Below are 23,673 nucleotides of genomic sequence, written 5' to 3' on the forward strand. Positions count from 1 at the left end.
GTGTTGTGGGAGCTTTAATGAGCAGAAATAGTGAGGCCTTTGGTTTTGCCCACCACCTGCATGCTGGCACTTCCCTTCTACGCAGCACCATGGATGGGAATTAGGTCAGTACAGCGTCAAAGGGAAGAGCGCCACCTACTGACTCACCAGCCTGACTTCTGCTGCAGCTGGGTGGGTCTTGGAGGGGTCTCCCATCCCAGTAGTGACCCAGCCAGAGACCGAGGAGGGAGAAAACACAGGTAGCAGTTTCTAAGCAAACAAGCCCTTTTATTACTTCAGAATGTGATACTCCTGGACATAAAAAGCGAACATCTCGCAAAGTCTTCAGATCCTAACGCTTAAAATTCTCGTCTCCCGCCTCCCCCGAGAAATAATATTAAGCATAAGAAGAGAGTTTCAAATAACAATTAAATTAAACATTAAAAAAATAGCTCGTGATTTCAACCACAACAAAAAACACAACACGACGGTAGTTTAGTAGGATTAAAGTCACACCAAACGCCTCACTAACTAACTAAGAGACAAGGTGGGGTGCAGAGAGCCTGCCAGGCCTCACGGGCACCGGCTCCTCCCCGCGCCTGATAGCTAAACTGCATTGGAAACCAAACACGTCCTTCATTTCTCTGTGAGAGCCACTAATCACCATCAGAGATTCTCCTTGGGATGGGCAAAGGCTCCAATGATCTAGCAGAGTCCTACAAGGGTTGGCTACGTCTCCCGGTCCATCCGTGCTCACCTCTGTACGGCTCCGGAAAAGCGGATGAGCATCACTGCCTCCATTTTACAGATGGGGAAACTGAGGCACAGAGCGGTGAAATGAGTGGGCCAAAGGGCCAGGGAAGCAAGTCAGCATCAGAGCTGGGAACAGAAGCCAGGGCTCCTGACTCCTTGCCCCATGTCCACAAACCAGTCGCTCAGAACAAGGTTCCAGTCCGTCCTAGCCCAGAGACAGCTGTGCTAACACAGGGACAGCAGCCAGCCATGTTTCACTGACAGGCAGGTCCTCATTGGAACCAAATCACAGTGACTATCCCTTTGGTCGGAAAGGGAAATCGGTGAGCAGGGACCTGCCCTCAGCACCAGCCTAAGGGGCTGGCACAGCCAGGGCCGCTCCCCTTGGCAGCTGGTATCTTGAAATGAGAACTGTGCTTAAAACTGAACTGTGAACAAACCCAGTCACATTAGTCCTGGACGTGCTCTGGCCTTTCGCCCGTCCTTAAGGCTTGATCTCGCCCTGTGCCACTCAGCGCACCCCCTGGGATATTCCTGATGGCTAACAGGGAAAGGGGCCTAGAGAAAGTCAAGGAGGCAGCCCACGGCTTTCCCCCAGGGATCGCCGGCAAGGGGATGAAAGGCGCTCACCCTACCTGGAGAGTTGGCCGCAGCCCAGGCTGCTGGAACTAACCTCATCCAGCAACAGCTCCTGGCCACCGCCGCGGCCTCAGGCTGGATTCAAACTCGCCACAAAGCGAGGGAGCTTTGTAGGGGTCCCCTGCGCCACAGACCTTTGACTGCGGGATCGACCCCATGCGCAGCTGGCTCCAGAGGAGTTAGAGGAGACGGGCGTTAACACCACACGCTTGCTCAATGCCTTTGGGTCTCCGGCGGGCGGCTGGTCCAGATTCGCAGCCTGCCATGGCTACGAGCTAATGGAGACGGGGTTAGCGCCAGTGGGCGAGGGGTGGGGCTGGCGGGGCCTTGCGTCGCTAACCTACATGGATATAAACCAAGTTTAATTTGGATTAAGGGCGTTGACGCTATGTTTTGCTCTGGTTCGACTAAACCGGTTTGAAATAACACTTTCAGTTCAGCGGGTGCAACTCTGCCGTAGCCTGTCTCAGCTGCTGCGTCCTCCCACTCTCTGCTGGCAGCTCAGACTGGTGGGTAAAGACTTGATGCCAGTGGAAGGACTTGCTCTCCAGCCAGCAGCATATGGGCAGGGCTGTAGCCTTCGCGGGCACCTGAGCTCGCTGCCCCAGTGTCTAACTAACTAACGCGGTGCAGGCAGGCAGCGAGAACGCGAACTCAGGGCTTGTCTTCGCTGCAGAGGGAAGTCACGTTGTAACTCGGGTGTTGCCCCTAGCTTGAGTCCCGCTCCCACACATGGGCTGGCCCGCCGGGGGTACAAGCTACAGCTCGAGTGAGCTGAACGCAGCAGCTGCTCACCCCTCTGCAGTGTGGACGCAGGCGAGCGCCACTCTCCAGAGCTGGCAGTCCTCTGACAATTCCCCCCATGGGCCCAAAGGACAGGCGGGTTCTCCCACGCTTCCCTGGGAAAGGCCCCCTCGCTCACTGCAGCGCGAAGGTCCACGGGCTGTGCCCCTAGACATCTCCGACCCGAGGGGAGGAATAAAGCGCCGGGTACAAACGCTGCCCCCTGCTCTCATGGACGGTGGGCACAGATGAAGGCAGGACCCTTGGGTCTCCAGGCCCAGTGTGGAACAGCTAGAAGATAGGGCAGCAGTGCATGGACCCTGGCTGGACGCCTGATGGGCAGGGCTGAGCTGGCAGGAAGGATGCCAGGGAAGATTGGCCAGCGGGTTGCGCACTTGCCTGGGCCGGGGGTGACGTGGGTTTAATTCCTGCTCCGCCACAGACTTCCCCTGTGACCCTGGGCGTGGCCAGTCAGCCCTGTCTACACTGGGAGTCCTTTAGCAGGATACTAAGGGTAACCACTACAGCCGGGGAGGAGAGATAATGGGGACCAGAGGAGGACGGAGGACTCAGGAGTGAGGGGTGGGACCATTGCCCCCGCCATGGGCTCCCACAGTCAATGCGAAGGGCTGAGATGGTCTTTACACCCCCAATACTTCTGTTAGTCTTAAAGGTGCCACAGGACCCTCTGTTGCTTTTTACAGATTCAGACTAACACGGCTACCCCTCTGATACTTTACTCCCCCCCTGACCCTAGACACTCCTGCCTGCTCCAATTCTTCGCTGGGTCAGAGGCACTGGGCGGAGAGACGGTTCTGGATACAGACAGCCCTCCCTGGCTAACCACATGGCTGGGACGTAACCCAGGAGGCCGAGGCGCCTGGCGGGAGACGGGGGCGGCTGTTTTATCATGACCCCAATGGGGAAAGAAGCAACATCTAGATCCAGCGCACTGGCAAGGAATTCCTCCTCGGCTCCGGGCCAAGCTTCCCAGGTTAATTCCAGGCTCCGAATCCGAGTCAGCGATTCCCCACCTCTGGGCGGATGCAGGCTCGTGTCCCCACTTAAGCAGCTCGCGGGCTCCCCTCAATAGATCGCTCCAGCCCCTTGCTCAGCCTGGTTGCTCGTCTCCGCTCCCTGGTGACCGGAGCGCTGTAACCCAGGGGAAGAGGGAGAGGTCCTGCCCACTGCTGCCCACAACACTGCAAGCCCGCGGGATGCAGGAGAGGGCCAGGCTTGGCTGAAGGGGAAAGTCCGTGCAAAGGAGGAGGAGAGGCCTAAACCGGAGCAAGCCCAGGCTGCCTGGCCATGAAACAAACAAGACAAACCTTCTTCCCCTAGTTCAATAAATATGCAATAACTTAGGCAGCAGAGCGCCCTGCTCCCAGGCCTTCTGCAGTGAGGCCTCGGCCACTTCCAACCCCCAGCTACGGGACTGCTCAGCCCACGTGCGGCTCTCTGCCCCCCTCCCACCCATCGCCCCCTTGCTCTGGGTTGGCTCAGGCCCGATTCCTCCAGGAAGCCATGGGAGGCGAGGACAGGTAGGATCTGGGTTGCCGTGGGGCAGCTCCTCCCCACTCCGCGCCCACAGCCCCATCTCTGGGGTGCCCCCTGCAGACGCAGCACTAAGCCAGTGTCCCACGCGCTGCCCCTGCCCCCCCATGGGGATGCAGCCCGTGGCTGCCTCGAGTCCCCTCCCTCCCCGCCAGGGGGAGGGGGGCGCAGGCACAGTGAAAGCCCCCGAGATCCTGACGTAGGAGGGGGCAGGAGGGGGCCGGGGGATGCGAACAGGAGTGGCAGGCCCGGGCCCTGGCGTGGGAGGTGCAGATTCCTGCTACTTTCTGAGCTTCAGCAGGTTCTCCAGCAGGAGGCGCTTGTGATTGGGATCCAGCACGCCGGCCTCCTCCAGGTCCTCGTCGGTGATGTCACTGGAAGGGGGGGAGAGGACAGAAGTCAGCAGCCAGCCCCCCATGCAGCCCCGGAGATCAGGTGACTAAACAGCCACCCTCTGATTGGAGAAGCACAGACACCGGTAAACCCTCGCAGCACCCCCACCCCGACAGCCAGAGGCGGGGGATATTATTTACCCACACGAGTCAGTGGCAGAGCCCCAAATAGAACCCAGGCGTCCTGGCGCATGAGCCCCCCTGCTCTAACCACTAGGAAACACTTCTCTGACTTCTCACCTCACCAAGAAGACCCAGGCGTTGGGGAGATCCCCCCGGCGCATGCTTCTGAGGTGCCTGGAGAAAGCAGGGTTTGCCAACAGGGACCCCTGCCTGGGATCAGTGACCCTTCCCTGCCAAGAAGGCTGGCGGCGCCAACCCGGCACCCTTCCCTGCAGAGACCTCTGCCATGGGCAGACGTGGCACCGTCACCCCACTACAGCAGGACAGGAGCGGGCGTCAGGCGACCGGAGCCGTGCACCACAACTGTGCCACGCGGCAGGTAACCAGGTGTCTGGACAAGAGGCACCTTGCACTACACGCCTGCACTAGAGGACCGAACCCCTATAAAGGACCATATAGACTGCTGCCCCTCTCAGCTGATCCTGCTCTGGGAGAAGGTCCCTGGTTCTGCAGGGCAGCGGCGCCCCCTAGCGGCACAAAGGCCAAACTTCCACCCTGTGCTCCCGAACCCATCAGCATGCTGGGATGGAGAGCGAGGGCCCCGGAGAGCCAGAAGGATGTTGGCATGCCAGGTCTGTGGAACGGGCCGTGCCCCCAGCAGCTGGCATTTGCTAAGATCCTGGGCAACCAGGAGACGTCTCTACTCATCTGTTCTCCTTCTACGCCCCCCACCCTGCCCCTCTCCCCATTCATCATGCTGCCCCTTACTGCCCCGGCCAACCGGGCAGATGTAGTTTGTTCAATCCCCCCGCCCAGCGCTGGCGTCGCTCTCCATGGGAGGCTGGGGTGATCTCACCAGTGAGACTGTCCCCTCCCTGCCCCGTGCCCTGTGTCACCGCTGGCTGTCCCATCACGGACACCGATCGCTCTCCCCCCGGGTGTCTCATCCCTTCCTGTTGCTTACGTTCCCTGCTCCCACGCCCAACCAAATTCACAGCCGTGAAAAACACGTCATGGACGGCGAACTCAGACCTCCCCCATGAAATCGAGCTATTGGAGGGGAGGGAGAGAGGCAGGGCTCCCCGTGCACCGGGCTCCAGCTGCTAGTCCTGGGACAGGACATGGCCGTTCTCAGGGGGAGATGAGACCCACCTCCGGGTACCTCCCCCGGCTGCAGGAAGCTCCGCGGCTGCGCAGAATGAGGGTGGCAATCCTGCGACCCCCCTACAACAGCTTTGCGACCCCCCCCACGACCTCCTCTTGGGTCAGGACCCCCACAGTTACAACACCATGAAATTTCAGATGTAAACCTCTGAAAATGTGAAATTGACTCATTTAAAAACCCTCTGGCTGTGAAATGGACCGAAATGGACCCTGAGTTTGGTAGGGCCCCAGCTGTCTCCATCCCCGCCCCCTAGGATGTGCCCATCGTCACTCCCCTGCCCCCAGCTGGGGCTCACCACTCCTGCCAAGCCAGCGTCCCCCTGAGCTGGGCCCCCTCACCTGAGGAACTCCAGGTCGTCCCAGCCGTTGTGGATCAGCCCCTCCTCGTACCTCTCCAGCCCGAGGGCCAGGAGCCACTCGCCCACGCTGCACTCGCTCAGGCTGGAGCTGCTCCTCCCTCCCTGGCCCAGCGCCTACGCAGAGCAGATTGGCACAGTGCATCAGGCACCCCGGGGTTCCAGCTGCCCTCCCTCCCCTGGGACCCTCCTGTGCCGAGCACGGGGGCTAGTGCAATGGCTTAGTGCCTGCTCCGGGCACGGGGAAATCCGACTAACCCAGGGCCTGGTTCCAGCACCTTCCATCCCAGGACCCCAGTCACTTTGGACTGATGAATTCATTCCCCCCGGGGGGTTGGGTAGTATCCGCAGGCCCATTCTCCAGATGGGAAAACTGAGGCCCAGAGCAGGCAGTGAGTCAGTGGCAGAGCTGGGAGGAGAACTCAGTTCCCCTGACTCCCGGGGACAGGAGACGTCGATTCCAGGGCTGCTGAGAACCCTCGGCCTTCGGCCATTTAACCCTGGGGCCTCTTAGCCAGAGGAGCTTGGCAGAGCCTGCCCCTGTGTGCATGGGGCTGTGGGATCCCAGAGGGAGGGCACAGGGAGCCCGGATCTCATAGGGCCTGTGACAAGCTCCTGCATGTACCTCCTCAGCCAGGTCCTCCTCGATGCTCTCCCGGATGGAGCGGGGTGGGAAGGTGATGGGCCGGCTGTAGTCGGGGTGCATGCACCTGGGGGGCAGGTCCAGCCGTCCTTTGCTGAGCAGATGTGGGGCCGGCCGGCCCTGCTGCTCCCGCCCCAGGCCGCTGCCCCCTTTGCTGCCCGGATAATCCACCTCGCTCAGGGTCTTGGCCATCTGCAGCACCGAGCAGGAGCGATCGTCCAGGAGGCCTCCCTGGGCCTGGGAGGCGCTGGGGGGCTCCACCAGGAAGCCAGGTCCGGGGGGGAGGGGAGGCCTGGGGTGTAGCTTGGGCGGGGCCAGCTTGGACTCCAAGGGGTCGCTGAAGGCCACGGAAGCCCACGGCTTGGCGGTGCCGGGTTCCTCCCTGCCAGCTGCCCCACCCAGGTCCTTGGCGCTGGCGTAGAGAGGGTTTTCGGCCACCTCAAACTCCACGGCCTTGGGCAGGGGCGGGGGAGGGAAGTCGGGGGGCGGCAGGTTGAGCGTGCCCGTGTCCTCGTCTGAGGAGCTCTCCTCGCCCCGGCCCGGGAGCGGCTGGCGGCGCCACTCCGGCTGCACGGGCACCGTGATCTGCACTTTGTTCTTGGGGGCCAGCCCCTTGGAGGGGGTCGGGGGGTCCGCGGCCAGCAGCTGATGTGGGACCCCCTCCAGCACGTAGTAGGCCGGGTTATTGAAGCTGTTCTTTGTGGGGCCGCCGTCGGGCTCCGAGGCCGAGTCCTGCTTGGACCTGAGGGCACAGGACGGGATGGTCACCCCCAGGCACAGGCCAAGGGGCAGGGAGGAGGAGAGGCTGGTCCATGCAGCCTGCAGGCTCTTCGGAGCAGGAACTGTCTCTCGCTATGGGGTACGCACAGGGCTCGGGCCCCCCCTCTCAGCTGTACCCTGGCTCTGGCGGATCCTCTACCCCAGGCATCTCTCCCTGATGGGACAGTCCCCGGCAGCCCCTTGAGACGTCACCGCCGAGGCACTTAGGTCCCCAACCTTGGGGCTCCCCGACCCTTCTCCCTCGGGGGAACGTCCTGCCAGCTCTCCGGTGAGAGGCTGCGTTGTTCTAGCTCACGGTGGTACCAAGGGGGCTGGGGACCCAGTTTGCCCTTCACTGACCTGGTCTGAGAGGTCTCCTCCCTGGAGGTGCCGCGGAGCGGGGCTGGCAGGCGGCTGGCAGTCAGGGCGCTGGGCTTCTCCGGCTCGTCAAACAGCTTCCCGAGGGGGCAGGCTGCCGTCTCCCCTGGCAGGGGCTTCCGTCCAGCGGATCTAGCGGAGAGGGGAAGACTATCTGTCAGTGGAGGCAGGGCCCGTCCATACCCTCCCGGCTGGAAGCTCCCCGGTTCTCCGCAGGGCTCCCATGATCATGCCCCTCTCCCCCTCCCGGGGATGCCAGGAAAGCGAGGCCGAGTGCCCGTGTCCTTCCCCTGCAGCCAGCGCTCCAAGACTGGCCCCTGCGCTGCGGTGCTGCTTCAGCCTCCGTGAGGCGGGGCTCAGCCTGAGGGGGGACACCTTCAGGGAGGAGAGGCCCAACCCACCTGGGTGCTAGCACCAAGCCTAGTGAGGCGCAAGCCCAACCCAAGGGCTACAAAGGTGCCACGCAGCCCGTCCCCTCGGGCCCAGGCCGGCTTGTAACCTACGGTCTATTCGCCAGCGCTTCAGACATCACCGGGGATCAAACCCTCGCAGGACTTCCTCAGCGGTGCACAGCCAGCACTAAGCCAGCGGGTTGCACCGATACCCTGCTGCCCCTTCACGCCAAACCTTCCAGCCCCAGACAACCCTGTCTGCTCCTGGGAAGCTTCTTCAGCCAGGGCCCTGCCCCAAAAGCCACCCCCCACTGCTTGCTGATCTCCCCTGACCCCAGGCCAGGATCCTCCTGCCAGGGAGAGACCAGGCCAGTGCAGAGGGTCACTGACCTTCCCCATGAGTGACAGGGCTGACCGGACAGACACCCCCCTGGGGTATCCCGCCCCACCAGCCCACCTCACCCCCAACCAACCTGGCTTCTTCCCAGAGTGTCATTGCCACACCCGAACCCACCCCAGCCCACCCTTACTTGGCGTGCTCCTGGCTGGCCCGGGAGACCGGCGGCAGCTTCCCCTTGGCAGCTCCCGTTTCATCCTTGTCGATGCTGATCCACTCTGCGGGCAGGAGAGATGCACACGCTCAGCGGCAGAGCAGGCCCCTCTTAGCTCACTCGGGGCCTTGCCCAGGGCTGCTCCCTTTGGGCATCCGGGCCTGGCTGGCTCGATGCAGTCCCTGGCCATGAGGATCTCATCCCCCGCCCCTTGGAGGGCTCCTTCTACCCACCTGGCACCATCTCGCTGGCTCCCCAGCTCTGGGGGTGAGTGGGAAACAGCCCCCAGAGTCCTTGTCTCTCGGGCACCCCAGCAGTGGAGAGATGGAGCCACCCCCCCAGCCACTCACTAGATCAGAGGTGGGCGAACTACGGCCCGCGGGACCCTGAGCTCCTGGCCCAGGAGACTCGCCCCCGCCCATCCCCTGCTGTTCCCCCTCCCCTGCAGCCTCAGCTCACTGCGCTGGCGCAATGCTCTGGATGGCGGGGCTGCGAGCTCTCGCCAGGCCGCGGCTCCACCCCGGTGCTCTGTGCTGCGCGGTGGCGTGGCTGGCGTGGCTGGCTCCTGCTGGGCAGCGCGGCTGCCCGTCCTGCTGCTCTGGGCAGTGCGGCTGCAGTGTCACCAGTCACCGGTGCTCCAGGCAGCGCGGTAAGGGGGCAGGGAGCAGGGGTTGGGTTGGAAAGATGGCAGGGGAGTTCAGGGGTGGTGGTCAAGGGGCGGGGGTGTGGATAGGGTTGGGGTGGTCAGAGGGCGGGGAACAGGGGGTTTGAATGTGGGCAGGGGTACCGGGGGGGCAGTCAGAAAGGAGAGGGGGGGTTGGATTTGGCGGCGGGGAGCAGTCGGGGCAGGGGTTCCTGGGGGTGGTCAGGGAGAAGGGGTGGTTGGATGGGGCAGGGGTCCGGGGTGGGGGGGGACTGTCAGGGGACAGGAAACAGGGGGGTTGGATGGGGGGTGGGGAGCCAGGCCATGCCTGACTGTTCGGGGAGGCACAGCCTCCCTAACCCGCCCTCCATACAATTTCGGAAACTCAGTGTGGCCCTCGGGCCAAAAAGTTTGCCCGCCCCTGCACTAGATGGTACTACCTTCCCCACGGCTGCCAGCCTGGCCTGGATTCAAACCCTGAGCCATGCAATAGCAGCGGCCTGGCTCCAGCCTGCGTCTCTGCTTAACTGGGGAACAACATCCCAGCTTCTTCTAGGCAAATCCCCTCCCTGGCTGCTGGCTAATGGCTCCATTGGACCTGCTGCAGTCGGGCCGTGCGTTCCCACGGGGTGTAACCCCTCGGAGCCCTGGGTGCCTGGCAGGCAGCCCCTGAAAGGCGGAAAGCCTCCTCCACACACACACTCACCGTAGAGCCTCTCCCGGGTGCTCATCCGCTCGGCCGGGACCCGGACCTTCATGGAGCCACGGATGTTGCCCGTCTCCTCCCCGCGGTGGGACAGGTAGGTGAGGAACTGCTGGGTGGTGCTGCCGATCATGGACTTCAGGGCGATCACGCACTCGCCTGGAGGACGGGCGGGAGAAGAGGCGTCGGCGGGACAGCCAGAAGGCAGGCACCAGTCCAGGTTAACCGGGGAGGGGGGAGGGAAGAGGTGCCCATGGCACTGCCCTGCCCTCCCCTCCCCTCCGTCCCCAGCAATGTGACCCCAAAGGAGAGTGGTGGAGGGAGAGACAGGGGTGGGACTCCGCCTGCGAGAGCCGCTCCGCGAGTGCATGTGAGAGCCGCGCCCCTAGAGCAAGAGGCAGGTGGGGTGAGCAGCTGGGGCTCTGGACTGGGATGCTAAAGACCTGAGTTGGATTCCTAGCTCGGGAACACGCTCCCTGGCTGACCCTGGGTAAGTCACTTTAGAGCTCAGCTGGGAAAGGAACAGAACGATGCTTCCCCACTGCCAAGGGGCCACGTGAGGCTATGGAGCAAGGTGCGGAGCTCGGATACCACAGTGCGGAGAGGGGCCTAGACAGGAGGTGTTGCATTATATACCAAGAATATCTACACTTGTTCTGAGGCCCAGAAGGAGGTGGGAGACAGACCAGAAAGTCTCCAGATAAAAATAAAAGGGGGGGGGATGTGACGGAGCAGGGAGCAGGGCAGATTTGACCTGGGAATGTTGCAGGGGGGTTGCAGTGGGGATGTGGGACTTCCCTTGAAGGAAGCTACCTGAGCTGTAACCTGAGCCAGGAACGGGGGTGGGGAGAATTAACACCTTCTGCCCGGGAGACTGAAGAAAGGAGAGGAGCAGCGGGAGGAGTTGGGAGTTTAGTTTCGGTTGGGGCTGGGTGGTACAACTCAGGGAACCCCAAGCTGGGGTCTAAGCTCCCTGAACCTCCCAGAGGGACCTAATTGAGGGGGTCTGGTCGTACCTACACGCTCTGCTTGAGACTGTGTTCCTGTCCTTAAATAAACCTTCTGCTTTACTGGTTGGCTGAGAGTCGCAGTGAATCTCGGGAAGAGGGGTGCAGGGCCCTAACTCCCCCACAATCCGCAACAACTGGTGGCAGCGGCGGGATCTACTGCACCCCGTGGACGGCGCTTCCTGCAGTAAGTGACTGGGGAGCAGTAAAACGAAGGGGGATTGACGGGGACCAGGCGTGCTGAAGAGTGAGAGAGAGACGGTTATTACCCCTGGGAGTGTGTGACCAGCGAGAAGGACTTTTGCAGTAACAGGGTCCCCCGGGGGGATCGCAGCGAGTGGTCCCAGGGGCGGAGGAGTCTGCAGCTCGACCCTGGCAGAGAGGTGGTGACCTCGAGAAGGGCTGGCACACTAGGGGTCCCCCTGGGAACTGTGGGGAGCTGTGAGCACACAGGCCGGTGAGTGGCCAGCAGGAAGATGTATGCCAAGCGGCTTAAGAGCGACCTGGTGGAGCTGTGCAAGCAGAGGCAGCTGCGCATTGGGAGGCTCACCAAAGAACAGCTCATTGCCCAGCTGGAGGCGGAAGATCGCGCGAATGAACTGATCCCTGTGTCTCAGGGAAGCAGCCTGGCAAATGCAGCGCAGGCACCAGTGTCTGTCCCAGCTGGGAGTGGTCAGCCGGCTGCTGAGGGCTTCCCGAGACCCCTCCTTCCTATGCCTAGGGGAAGGGTGGGGAGGAGCCCAGCAAATACCGAAGGCGCCGTGACCCCCCCGGCCAGCAGGGGGTCCCCCCGGCGAAGCTCGCCGGCCAGCAGAGGATCCTCCCGGCGACGTTCGGCATCCGGGGAGCGGAATTGGCTGGAATGGGAGAAAGAGCTAAAACTGAGAGAGCTGGAGGATCGTGAACGACAGAGACAGCATGAACGGGAGGAGAAAGAGAGACAGCATCAGCGTGAACGGGAGGAGAAAGAGAGACAGAGACAGGAGAATGAGAGACAGCGTCAGCATGAACTGGAACTGGCGAGATTGAAGGGCAGCGAACCCCCGGCTGCGGTGAGTGAGGGGGGACCCAGGACTGCACGGAGCTTTGATAAGTGCATCATGGCCCCATACAAGGAGGGGGAGGACATGGATGACTTCCTGGAGGCCTTTGAGACGGCCTGCGAGCTGCACCGGGTGGATCCCGCGGACAGACTCCGGGTCCTTACCCCCTTACTGGACCCCAAATCCGTGGCATTGTACCGCCAACTGGGAGAGGCAGAGAAAGGGGACTACGAACTATTCAAAAAGGCCCTGCTACGTGAGTTTGGGCTGACTCCTGAGATGTACCGGGAAAGGTTCCGGAGTCAAGATAAAACCCCTGAGATCTCCTATTTGCAACTAGCCGTCCGCATGGAAAGATACGCCAGCAAGTGGGCTGGTGGGGCCCAGACGAAGGAGGACCTGATTAAACTGCTGGTACTGGAGCAACTGTATGGGCGGTGCCCATCCGACCTGAGGCTGTGGTTGGTGGACAGAAAGCCAGAGAACCCGCGACACGCCGGGCAGCTGGCTGATGAGTTTGTAAAGAGCCGGTCAGGGGGTGGCAGGGAGGAGCCCCAAAGGAACAGGCCCGCCGCGATGCAGAGAGAGAGTCACCCTGGGACCTCCCAAAGGGGGAATATGGGGAATCCCCTCCCACGGGGAAGGCCCAGCATCAGGGACAACCGACCGGCTCGAGGGGATCCACGGGACCTGAGCTGCTATTACTGCGGCCGAAGAGGCCACGTTCGGGCCCAGTGCCCCAAGCTCAAGGACAGACTGAGCAGACCGAACCCGCACCGGGTTAACTTGGTAGAGGCCCAGACGGACGAGGGGCAGGCTTCCCACGCAAGAGGGGCTGGCAGCTTATCAACTGCTCAAGAGAGAGAAGGGCCCCCGGCCAGCTTCTCTGGAGGGCCAGATGCTCCGGATTCAAAGTTCTCCGTTTACAGGGTTGGCGCGGGGCTGTCCCTGCGGAGCGAGTGCCTTGTTCCCCTGGAGGTGGATGGGAAGAAAGTTTATGGATACTGGGACACGGGCGCAGAGGTGACACTGGCCCGGCCCGAGGTGGTGGCCCCAGATCGGGTGGTGCCCAACACCTTCCTGACCCTGACCGGGGTGGGCGGGACCCCATTTAAGGTTCCCGTAGCGAGGGTACACCTGAAATGGGGGGCCAAGGAGGGCCCCAAGGACGTGGGAGTGCACCACCATTTGCCCACTGAGGTGTTGATGGGGGGGGACCTAGAGGACTGGCCAAGCAGCCCCCAGACCGCCTTAGTCGTGACCCGTAGCCAGAGCCGGCGAGGGGCACTACGCCCTGACCTTGGGAAGGATGTCCCACCGGAGGCACCGAACCCTTCCCGGGTGGGGAGGGAACACCCAAGGACAGGCCGCGGGGTGGCTGGGGCTTCCGACCCAGCCGACGAGAGGGAGCAGGTCCCCATCCCTTCCTCAGCCGCCGAGTTCCAGGCCGAGTTGCAGAAGGACCCCTCCCTGCGGAAGCTAAGGGGCCTGGCTGACCTCAGTGTGGGACAGACCATGAGGAGAGGATGCAAGGAGAGGTTCCTGTGGGAGAAGGGGTTCCTGTACCGAGAGTGGGCTCCCCCGGGGGAAGTGGAGTCGTGGGGGATCAGGAGGCAGCTGGTGGTTCCCCAGAAGTTTCGCCACAAGCTACTGTACCTGGCCCATGACATCCCTCTCGCAGGGCACCAGGGGATCCGGCGCACCAGGCAGAGGCTGCTACAGAACTTTTACTGGCCCGGGGTCTTCACCAACGTCCGGCAGTACTGCCGATCCTGTGACCCCTGCCAGAGGGTGGGGAAGGCCCGGGACAAGGGGAAGGCAGCATTGAGACCTTTGCCCATCATAGAGGAGCCTTTCCAGAAGGTGGCCATGGACATAGTGGGACCTCTCAGCAAGACGACCCGGTCTGGGAAGAAATACATCCTGGTGGTGGTAGATTTCGCCACCCGCTACCCCGAGGCAGTGCCCTTATCGTCCATTGAAGCAGACACTGTGGCGGATGCGCTGCTGACCATTTTCAGCCGAGTGGGGTTCCCCAAGGAAGTCTTGACGGACCAAGGGTCCAACTTCATGTCGGCCCTACTCCGGTGCTTGTGGGAGAGATGTGGGGTCCGGCACAACTGGGCCTCAGCATATCACCCCCAATCCAACGGGCTGGTGGAGAGGTTCAATGGGACGCTAAAAATGATGCTGAAAACATTTATGAATCAGCACCCGCAGGACTGGGACAAGTACTTACCTCACCTGCTGTTTGCGTACAGGGAGGTACCCCAGGAGTCTACCGGGTTTTCGCCTTTCGAACTGCTATATGGAAGGCGGGTAAGGGGGCCCCTGGACCTGATGAGAGACGAATGGGAGGGGAAGGCCACTCCTGACGGAGAGTCGGTGGTGGAGTATGTCCTGACCTTCCGGGAACGACTTGCCGAGCTCATGGGCCTGGCCAGGGAGAATCTGGCCAGAGCCCAGAGGAAGCAGAAGGTCTGGTATGACCGCACAGCACGGGCCCGCGCCTTCGCCACTGGGGATCAGGTGATGGTCCTCATCCCCGTGAGGAAAAACAAACTCCAGGCCGCCTGGGAAGGGCCCTTCAAGGTTGTCAAGCAACTAAACGAGGTAAACTATGTGGTGGAGCTGTCGAACCGGGCACACCACCACCGGGTGTACCATGTGAATATGATGAAGCCATATTATGACAGGGGGAATATGGTATTGGCCGTGTGTGGACAGTGGGAGGGGCAGGGAGATGACCCTTTAGTAGATCTATTCCCTGGGACAAGAGTTGGCTTCCCCCTGGAAGCAATTCCCCTCTCTGATCGGCTAACCCCTGCCCAGCGAGCTGAGATCGGAGGGGTGCTGCATCTGTACCAGCAGCTGTTTTCCAACCAGCCTGGACGCACTAATCTGACTGTCCACCGGGTGCAGACAGGATCGCACCCGCCTATAAAATGCTCCCCCTTCCGAGCCACAGGGAAAACTGCTCAGGACCTGGAAAGAGAGGTCAATGACATGCTGGCTTTGGGGGTGATCCAGCCGTCTTCCAGCCCTTGGGCCTCACCGGTGGTGCTGGTCCCCAAAAAGGACGGGTCGATCCGGTTCTGTGTGGACTATCGGAAGCTCAATGCCATCACTGTAGCCGATGCCTACCCCATGCCCAGGCCGGACGAGCTCCTAGACAAGCTGGGAGGTGCTCGGTACCTTACCACCATGGATCTTACAAAGGGCTATTGGCAAGTGCCGCTGGATGCAGATGCCAGGCTGAAATCGGCCTTTGTCACCCCTCTGGGGCTCTATGAATTCCTGACCCTGCCCTTCGGCCTCAAGGGAGCGCCGGCCACCTTCCAGCGCCTGGTGGATCAGCTACTGAGGGGGATGGAGAGTTTTGCCGTGGCGTATATCGATGACATCTGTGTCTTTAGCCAGACCTGGGAGGACCACATATCCCAGGTTAGACAAGTGCTGGACCGACTCCAGAAGGCTGGGCTGACCGTAAAACCGGAGAAGTGCAAGGTGGGGATGGCTGAGGTATCCTACCTAGGCCACCGGGTGGGAAGCGGCTGCCTAAAGCCGGAACCAGCCAAAGTGGAGGTGATCAGAGACTGGCCCGCTCCTCAAACCAAAAAGCAGGTCCAAGCCTTTATTGGGATGGCAGGATACTATCGGAGGTTCGTGCCCCACTTTAGCGCCATAGCCGCCCCCATCACTGAGCTGTGCAAGAAGGGGAAGCCAGACAAAGTGGTCTGGACCGAGGAGTGCCAGGAGGCTCTCCGGGCGCTGAAGGAGGCTCTGGTCAGTGGCCCAGTTCTGGCAAACCCAGACTTTGACAAGCCCTTTATGGTGTTCACCGACGCCTCAGACACAGGACTGGGGGCGGTGTTAATGCAGGAGGATGAAAAGGGGGAGAGACACCCCATCGTGTACCTGAGCAAGAAGTTACTACCCCGGGAGCAGAACTACGCGGCCATCGAGAAGGAATGCCTGGCCATGGTGTGGGCCCTCAAGAAACTAGAGCCATATCTCTTTGGGCGTCACTTCACCGTGCACACCGACCACTCTCCCCTGACCTGGCTGCACCAGATGAAAGGAGCCAACGCCAAGCTCCTGAGATGGAGCCTGCTCCTGCAGGATTATGACATGGACGTGGTCCATGTGAAGGGACGTGACAACCTGATAGCGGACGCATTGTCCCGGAGAGGGAGCCCTGAACTTCCCCAGGTCACTGGTCAGAGTGACCCCGCTCAGTTCAGTCTCGAAGGGGGGAGAGATGTGACGGAGCAGGGAGCAGGGCAGATTTGACCTGGGAATGTTGCAGGGGGGTTGCAGTGGGGATGTGGGACTTCCCTTGAAGGAAGCTACCTGAGCTGTAACCTGAGCCAGGAACGGGGGTGGGGAGAATTAACACCTTCTGCCCGGGAGACTGAAGAAAGGAGAGGAGCAGCGGGAGGAGTTGGGAGTTTAGTTTCGGTTGGGGCTGGGTGGTACAACTCAGGGAACCCCAAGCTGGGGTCTAAGCTCCCTGAACCTCCCAGAGGGACCTAATTGAGGGGGTCTGGTCGTACCTACACGCTCTGCTTGAGACTGTGTTCCTGTCCTTAAATAAACCTTCTGCTTTACTGGTTGGCTGAGAGTCGCAGTGAATCTCGGGAAGAGGGGTGCAGGGCCCTAACTCCCCCACAATCCGCAACAGGGGAGGAGAAATAGGGGTGACATCATGGTAGCCCACCAAAGGAGGAGGTGTTTCTACTACAAATAACAGAGCTATCCAGAATGCAAGCCCCAGTAACAATGGGGGGGCTTTAACTGTGCAGCCATCTGATGGAAAAGGCAACCCGCAAACTTTGCAGTAAGTTCTCGGGCTGTAGTAGGGACGACTCGTTTCCGAAAGAGGAGGACGTAACCAGGGGGAAAGCCATTTTAGACTTCATTCTGAAAGACGCCGGCGTAGGGAGGAGGGTTTTAGGTTTATGAGGGAAAGGAGGAGCCTATACAGAAAGGATGGACTCCACTAAACCAAAATGGAACCAGATTGCTGGGTGTGTAAACTTAAAAAGGTTGTAGAGGAGTTTTTAAGCTAAGGGCGGAGGGAAAGCCAACAGGTGCTGAGCACACGGTTCAGGACAGAGACATCCCTTAAAACCCACTTTGTCAGATGAAGCCCACAAGGGGGAGGGATAGCTCAGTGGTTTGAGCATTGGCCTGTTAAACCTAGGGTTGTGAGTTCAATCCCTCAGGGGGCCACTTAGGGAGCTGGGGCAAAATCGGTATTTGGGCCTGCTAGTGAAGGCAGGGGGCTGGACTCAATGACATTTCAAGGTCCCTTCCAGCTCTAGGAGATAGGATATCTCCATTAATTTATTTCATTTATTTTTTATTTAACGGGGATTTTCTATATCCTCATAAAGAGGAGAGTATCAAAGTTGATAAAGTACAGGTAGGAACTGAAGAGAAACAGTCAAACGAAAAAGAGTCCCAGTCAGTTACATCACATGAAGGCAGACAGCCAAACATGGAGAAATGTTATAAGAGCTTGTCTACAAATGCAAGAAGTCTCAGTACTAAGATGGGTGAACTCGAGTGGGTGGTATTAAATGAGGATGTTGATAAGAATGGCCCTACTGGGTCAGACCAAAGGTCTGTTATGGACTCTGTTATGGTCTTGGCTTCACAACATCCTCTGGCAAGGAGTTCCACAGGCTGACTGTGTGTTGTGTGAAGAAATACTTCCTTTAGTTTGTTTTAAACCTGCTGCCGATTAATTTCATTTGGTGACCCCTAGTTCTTGTGTTATGAGAAGTAGTAAACAACACTTCCTTATCTACTTTCTCTACACCAGTCATGATTTTATAGACTTCAATCATATCTCCTCTTAGCTGTCTCTTTTCCAAGCTGAAAAGTCCCAGTCTTATTAATCTCTCCTCACATCCTCATTCTACCAAGTTTCTGTGATGCCTGTTACATCCAAATTGGAATTGGAAAAGGTTCAGAAAAGGGCAATAAAAATGATGAGGGGTATGGAACGGCTTCCGTATGAGAAGAGATTAATAAGACTGGGACTTTTGAACTTGGAATAGAGACAACTAAGGGGAGATATGATTGAAGTCTATAAAATCATGACGGGCATGGAGAAGGTAGATAAGGAAGTGTTATTTACTCCTTCTCATAACACAAGAACCAGGGGTCACCTGATGAAATTAATTGGTAGCAGGTTAAAAACAAACAAAAGGAAATATTTCTTCACACAGTCAACCTGTGGAACTCCTTGCCAGAGGATGTTGTGAAGGCCAAGACTATAACAGGGTTCAAAAAAGAACTAGATACATTCACGGAGGATAGGTCTATCAATGGCTATTGGCCAGGATGGGCAGGGATGGTGTCCCTAGCCTCTGTTTGCCAGAAGCTGGGACTGGACGACAGGGTGGATCACTTGATAATTACCTGTTCTGTTCATTCCCTCTGGGGCACCTGGCATTGGCCACTGTCGGTAGACAGGACACTGGGCTAGATGCACCTTTGGTCTGACCCAGTCTGGCCATTCTTATGTTTCTAGGTCATAGCCCACAGGAGTCGGTGATAGAGCTGGGAACAGACCTCACCTAGGGCAGCCAGGACTAGAACCCTAACCCAGGACTCCTCCCTCTGAGCCAAAGGAGAATGCCAGGCGCTATAGTAGATCCCTCCCTTACCCACTCTGTGACCCGGCCTCTGGAGGGTGACATTACTCCCATGCCGCACTTCCCCTCCTGCTCCTTACCGTAGGATTCGTAGCCATCGACGGACTTGACCGTGAGCAGCAGGTGCTGGTCCTGGAGATACTCGATCTCGGACAGAATCGGCTTCAGCTGCAGCCGGGGGGAATCCATGGAGAATGGACATTTACTCAGAGCAAGGAGGCCAACACGCTGCATGTGGCAGCTACAGGGCACGGCAGAGCAAGGTGCAGTAATACAGGGATCTCGCACCCCCTGCCAATCGAACCCACTGCCCGCTTTCTCCCACCTGGACAGGGAGGCGGTGTGGTCTAATGCATACAGCACTGGCTTGGGAGACCTGTGTCCTATTCTCGGCCCCACCACTGGCCTGCTGGGTGACCCTGGGCAAGTCACGCCCCTGATCTCTGCCTCAGTTTCCCCATAATAATACTGACCCGCTTTGTAAAGATTTAGGGATTGTTACTACCAATAACAAGGTGGGGTCTCCTCTGCACAGAGGGGGTGGCAGGGTGATTGGCTGGGGGAGGGGGTGAGTTCTCACCGTGGGCAGCTGCCTCGAGGACCACTGAACTTTCAGGAAGTTGATGTTGTCACTGCTCTGCATGTCGTTCTCGGAGCTCTTCTTGAACTCTGGGGGGCGAGGAAGTGGCAGGCTCGGGTTAGGCACACCCCCCACCGGTGTTCAGACACAGTGGAGCAGTCCCACGGTACACCTCCCCACCCTGCCCCCATCTAGCCAGAATGGAACTGTCCTAGGACTAAGTTGACCCCATGTGGGGACAGCCAGCTCCTCCCTCCTCCCCCCACTCCGCAGGCCTCTGCTGCTTGAGCTAAAGGAGAATCTCCACTAGCACAAGGAGAATTAGGACTTTTACCTCCTGTGCCGGCGGCAGCCGCTGGCAGGCCATGGGTTCACACACAGCAGATGCGGGAGAGGATCCTGTCTACACTAGCCAGTGGGCTACACGGTGTGTGTGAAGGCAGGCAAGGGGAGGGGGCAGGCACGCACCTTCCAGGCAGGTGGAGTAGAACTCAATAAAGAACTTGGTCCGGCTGGCCGTCTTCACGATAGCTTCGATGCTCTCAAACTCAATGTAGGCCTGGTCTGAGACCTTGGAGAGCCCTGGGAGCAGAGTATAATAATAGTAGAACACCTCGCTAGCTCTTACCTAGCACTTCTCATCTCTAGATCTCCAAGCGCTATACAAAGGAGGGTAGGGTTGTTATTCCCATTTTACAGAGGGGGAAACTGAGGCACGGGGCAGGAAAGTGACTTGCCCAAGGTCGCCCGGCAAGCCAATGGCAGAGCTGGGGACAGAACCAAGGTCTGCTGAGTCCCAGTCCAGCGTTCCAACCACAAGGCCGGACTGTGGAGAGGGCCAGTGCTGCCCCGAGAAGACAGGACCCACAGGTTCATATGAGGGACAAGGAAGACGCCCCTGGCTCAGTTTTTATCACAGCTGGTATCAAGCGTGGAGAGCTACCAGGTCTGCTGGGCCCCAAGCAAGTTCATTTATCTTCTGGTTTGGGTGATGGAGCAAAGGGTGCTCCGGAACTGCCACAGGGCACAGCTGAGGGGAGGACAGGAGAGCAGAGCTGAAAGGAGGCATGGACCTAGGGTGGCATTGCCTTCTCCTGGGGCAGTGAGACAGGATCATGCTGGGGTCTGGCAATCCTGAGGTGGTGAGGCCTGGGGGTGGTGAGGTTGGGAGGACTCCCAAGGCTGAGTAGCTGGCACCCAGGTGGAAGGCCGGGCCTCTCTGCAGTGTGGTGGGAAGGAGATTAAAGTTCATCTAGGTATGGCCCCAGAATAATAGGAATACTTTGCCTCGGTTTTCACTACCAAGGATCAGAGCATGTGGACAAAGGCAGGATGGAAATGAGTGTCTAGAAATGGTAATTATCACAGCTGTGGTGGAAGAAAAACTTAATGAGCTCAAATCAGGCGGGGGCAGATAGTTTCTATCCCAGGATCCTGAAAGAACTGGCACATGAGACTGCTAGTCCGGCAGGAAGGGGTTTTTAATGCATCTAGCTATTTGGGGTAGCGCTGTATGACTGGAGAATAGCTAACATCCCTGGATGTAAGAAAGGGGAAAAAAGTGACCCGGGCAGTTACGGACCTGTTAGACCGCAGCAGCATTCCAGGAGTTAGACTGGATTGTGAAGGAAAATAATTAAATTCAGAGAGGTAACTGGCAAAGGAGATGTAATACAACGTGAGTTTACCAAAGGTAGATCGTAGATTTCAACTACCTGAAAGGGGGTTCCAAAGAGGATGGATCTAGACTGTTCTCAGTGGTACCAGATGACAGAACAAGGAGAAATGGTCTCAAGTTGCAGTGGGGGAGGTTTAGGTTGGATATTAGGAAAAACTATTTCACTAGGAGGGTGGTGAAGCACTGGAATGGGTTCCCTAGGGAGGTGGAGGAATCTCCTTCCTTAGAGGTTTTTAAGGCCCGGCTTGACAAAGCCCTGGCTGGGATGATTTAGTTGGGAATTGGTCCTGCTTTGAGGAGGGGGTTGGACTAGATACCTCCTGAGGTCCCTTCCAGCCCTGATATTCTATGATTCTATGATCGTGCCAGCCCAACCAGATTTCCTTCTTTGAGCAAAGAATGGATGCTTTAGACAAGGGAGGTGCAGCAGAACTAATAGACTCGGTCTTCAATGAGGCATCTGACACGGTGTCACTAGTTAAATGGTTAGGGATAGGTGCAAGACTTGTCAGGTGGGTAAGGAACTGGCTAAAGGGAGAAGCCGGCGGGTTGCGCTGAAAGGTGACTACTGGACAGGAGGGAGGTTCCTAGCAGTCTTGGGACCAATCTCATTCAATGTGTTTCTTAAGGACCTGGACACTAAAAGCAGGAGTGGGCTGATGAAATGTGCTAACGACCTGACGTTAGAAGGCACTGTCAGTACAGAGGCGAATTGGAACACAGGAGGATCTGATGACCTGGAAGGCTGGAGTGACAGAAATGGGATGAAATTCAGTAGTCCGGAGTTCAAGGTCACGTGCTTCGGGTTGAGTACGAATTTCTGCTCCAAGCTGGGGGCTCATCGGCTGGATGCGACAGAGGAGCAGAGACCTGGGTGGGCGGGTCGGGACTGGGAGCCACCGGGGTGATGCAGCTGTGAAAAAGGCAAACGGGCTCCTAGGATGCGTGAGCAGAGCGAGAGAGAAGTATTAATGCCATTGCACAAGGCACTGGTGAGACCGTATCAGGAATCCCGGTGCAGTTCTGCTCCCCCGTGTTCAGGAGAGAGGAATTCAAACTGGGACAGGTGCAGAGAAGAGCTGTGAGGATGATCAGGGCAGTGGAGGGCCTGTCTTACGGGAGGCGACTGGAAGAGCTTGGCTGGTTTAGCCTGGCAGCAAGAAGGGGAGAGGGAATCCGATTGCTCTATGAATACACCGGGGGGAGACGAACTCTGGAAGCTACAGGACAGTGCTGGCACAAGAACAAACGGAAACTAACCACGAACAAACTCAGGCAGGAAATTTCTAACCATCAATAGGAGCTGTGGGGGCAAACAAGTGAGTTAGACAAATGGACGAGTGGAATTGCATGACAGGATTGCTTGTGACGGTGGGGGGGCAGGGCTCGGCAGCCCTGGGGCTCGCTTCCGGTCTATGGCTTACCTTCCCAAAGCTCATGCTTCAGGGTTTCAACCGCCCACCAGCAGGGGTCAGGAAGGGATATCCCCCTCCCTCCGTGTATTCCGGCAGGGTTTTTTTATCTCCTTCCTCTGAGGCATGAGGGATGGTCACGGCTGGAGATGGGACATAGGATGGGGTGGGCCAGGGCTCTGAGGTGACCCCGAGCGCTGTCTCTCTCGGCTGCGGGGTTAGCACGCGGGGGCTGGGTGGGCTGGTGGCCTGCAGTAGACAGACGGTCACACTGGATGCTCTAGCAGTCCCTTCCGGATTTAAACGCTACAACTTTGCGACATCCGTGTCCCCACGGAGGCTCAGTGACAAGTCAGGGCCAAGGGCAGGCGGAGAGCCGCTTGACCATTGCTAGCCGGTAGCCACCCAGCCCAGCGCAGGGCAGGCACACGCCCACCTTCCCCACATACCTTTCTTGGAGACAAACTGGGATGTCACTCCGACTTCGAAGGCTCCGAAGACAGGGGAGTGGTCGCTGGTCGTGATGTCGTCAGTGCATCCTACCAACAAGCAGGCTCCACTGGTGAGCTAGCCAGGGGACCTGGGGCCGGGCGCTGGCTCAGCAGAGGCAGGGAGTCCGACTGGCAGCTGATCAGGCCCAAGGGGAAGGCATGTCCCTCTCTAGGGGTGGAGTGCCCCAGGGCTGGGATCACCGGTGGGGCAGCCGAGAAGGAGCTGGGCACTGCTAGAGCCCTCTTGCCCGGCCCTTCACTGGGTGTCCATACACACCTCAGAAACATCGCCGGGGAGAGAACTACGTTTCCCTCATACCAGAAATCAGTGGGGAATTCTGATAGCCCAGGGGACCAGGCCTCTCTGCCCACCTGCCACCCCACTTCCTCTCACTGCCCTGCCAACGTGCACACCCCAGGCTCCCCACAGCCTCTTCAGCTCCTGGCCCCGCCCCACTGAGGCTGCTCACAAGGATGGGGGGGCGCTCGGCTAACGGTGATGAGACCACTGTCCCGGGGACAGAGCCCACCTCCCCTGTGAGAACCGGACTGAGACCCGCAACTCGCAGGCCTCTGCGACTAGACCGGTTTGGGCTGGATTTGAACCGGGGACCTAGCAGGGAGAGACTGCAGAGCTTGTTCCCAGTCCGGTCCCCACCTTGTCTACCCCACGCCCTCGGGAGGGCTTTCCTCTAGAGCCCCCCAGGACGAGCCCCAGCCCCGCAGGGCCTTGCCCCGCTGCACTGCAGGAGGCAGCGCCCGCGAGGTCTGGGCCAGCAGGGCCCTGGCAGGGAACCTGGGCGATGGCTGGGAGGCTGGGCTGTCCCTCTGCCCCTCTCACCATCCCCCCAAGGGTGTTGTGCGGCTCGAGGGGGTGTGAGGGGAACGGGCTTCTGGGGTTGAGTGGAGAGAGGGTGTCCCAGGCCCTCCAGGATTAGCTCCAAGGAACAGCCAGCGCTGCGGGCACAGCCAGGGGAGCGCC

At 59.2% G+C, this 23,673-nt stretch overlaps 1 protein-coding gene across 2 annotated transcripts in view; it reads right to left on the minus strand.

Annotated features, from left to right (window-relative positions):
* Positions 1–246: 246 nt before the first annotated feature.
* Positions 247–23,673, minus strand: part of INPPL1 (inositol polyphosphate phosphatase like 1) — an 83,733-nt gene continuing 60,306 nt past the window's right edge. For both annotated transcript variants that reach the window (XM_065581840.1, XM_065581839.1), the window contains 10 exons: positions 22,650–22,739; positions 19,579–19,692; positions 19,111–19,199; positions 18,611–18,698; positions 9,816–9,971; positions 8,446–8,530; positions 7,506–7,655; positions 6,369–7,128; positions 5,727–5,860; positions 247–4,082 (listed from right to left, as the gene is read on the minus strand). In XM_065581840.1, the coding sequence (XP_065437912.1) occupies positions 3,989–4,082; positions 5,727–5,860; positions 6,369–7,128; positions 7,506–7,655; positions 8,446–8,530; positions 9,816–9,971; positions 18,611–18,698; positions 19,111–19,199; positions 19,579–19,692; positions 22,650–22,739 (1,760 nt within the window). In that variant the 3' untranslated portion in view covers positions 247–3,988. The remainder of the gene's footprint in view (positions 4,083–5,726; positions 5,861–6,368; positions 7,129–7,505; positions 7,656–8,445; positions 8,531–9,815; positions 9,972–18,610; positions 18,699–19,110; positions 19,200–19,578; positions 19,693–22,649; positions 22,740–23,673) is intronic.

Source organism: Chrysemys picta, chromosome 1 (assembly GCF_011386835.1).
Source record: "Chrysemys picta bellii isolate R12L10 chromosome 1, ASM1138683v2, whole genome shotgun sequence".
NCBI lineage: Eukaryota > Metazoa > Chordata > Testudines > Emydidae > Chrysemys > Chrysemys picta.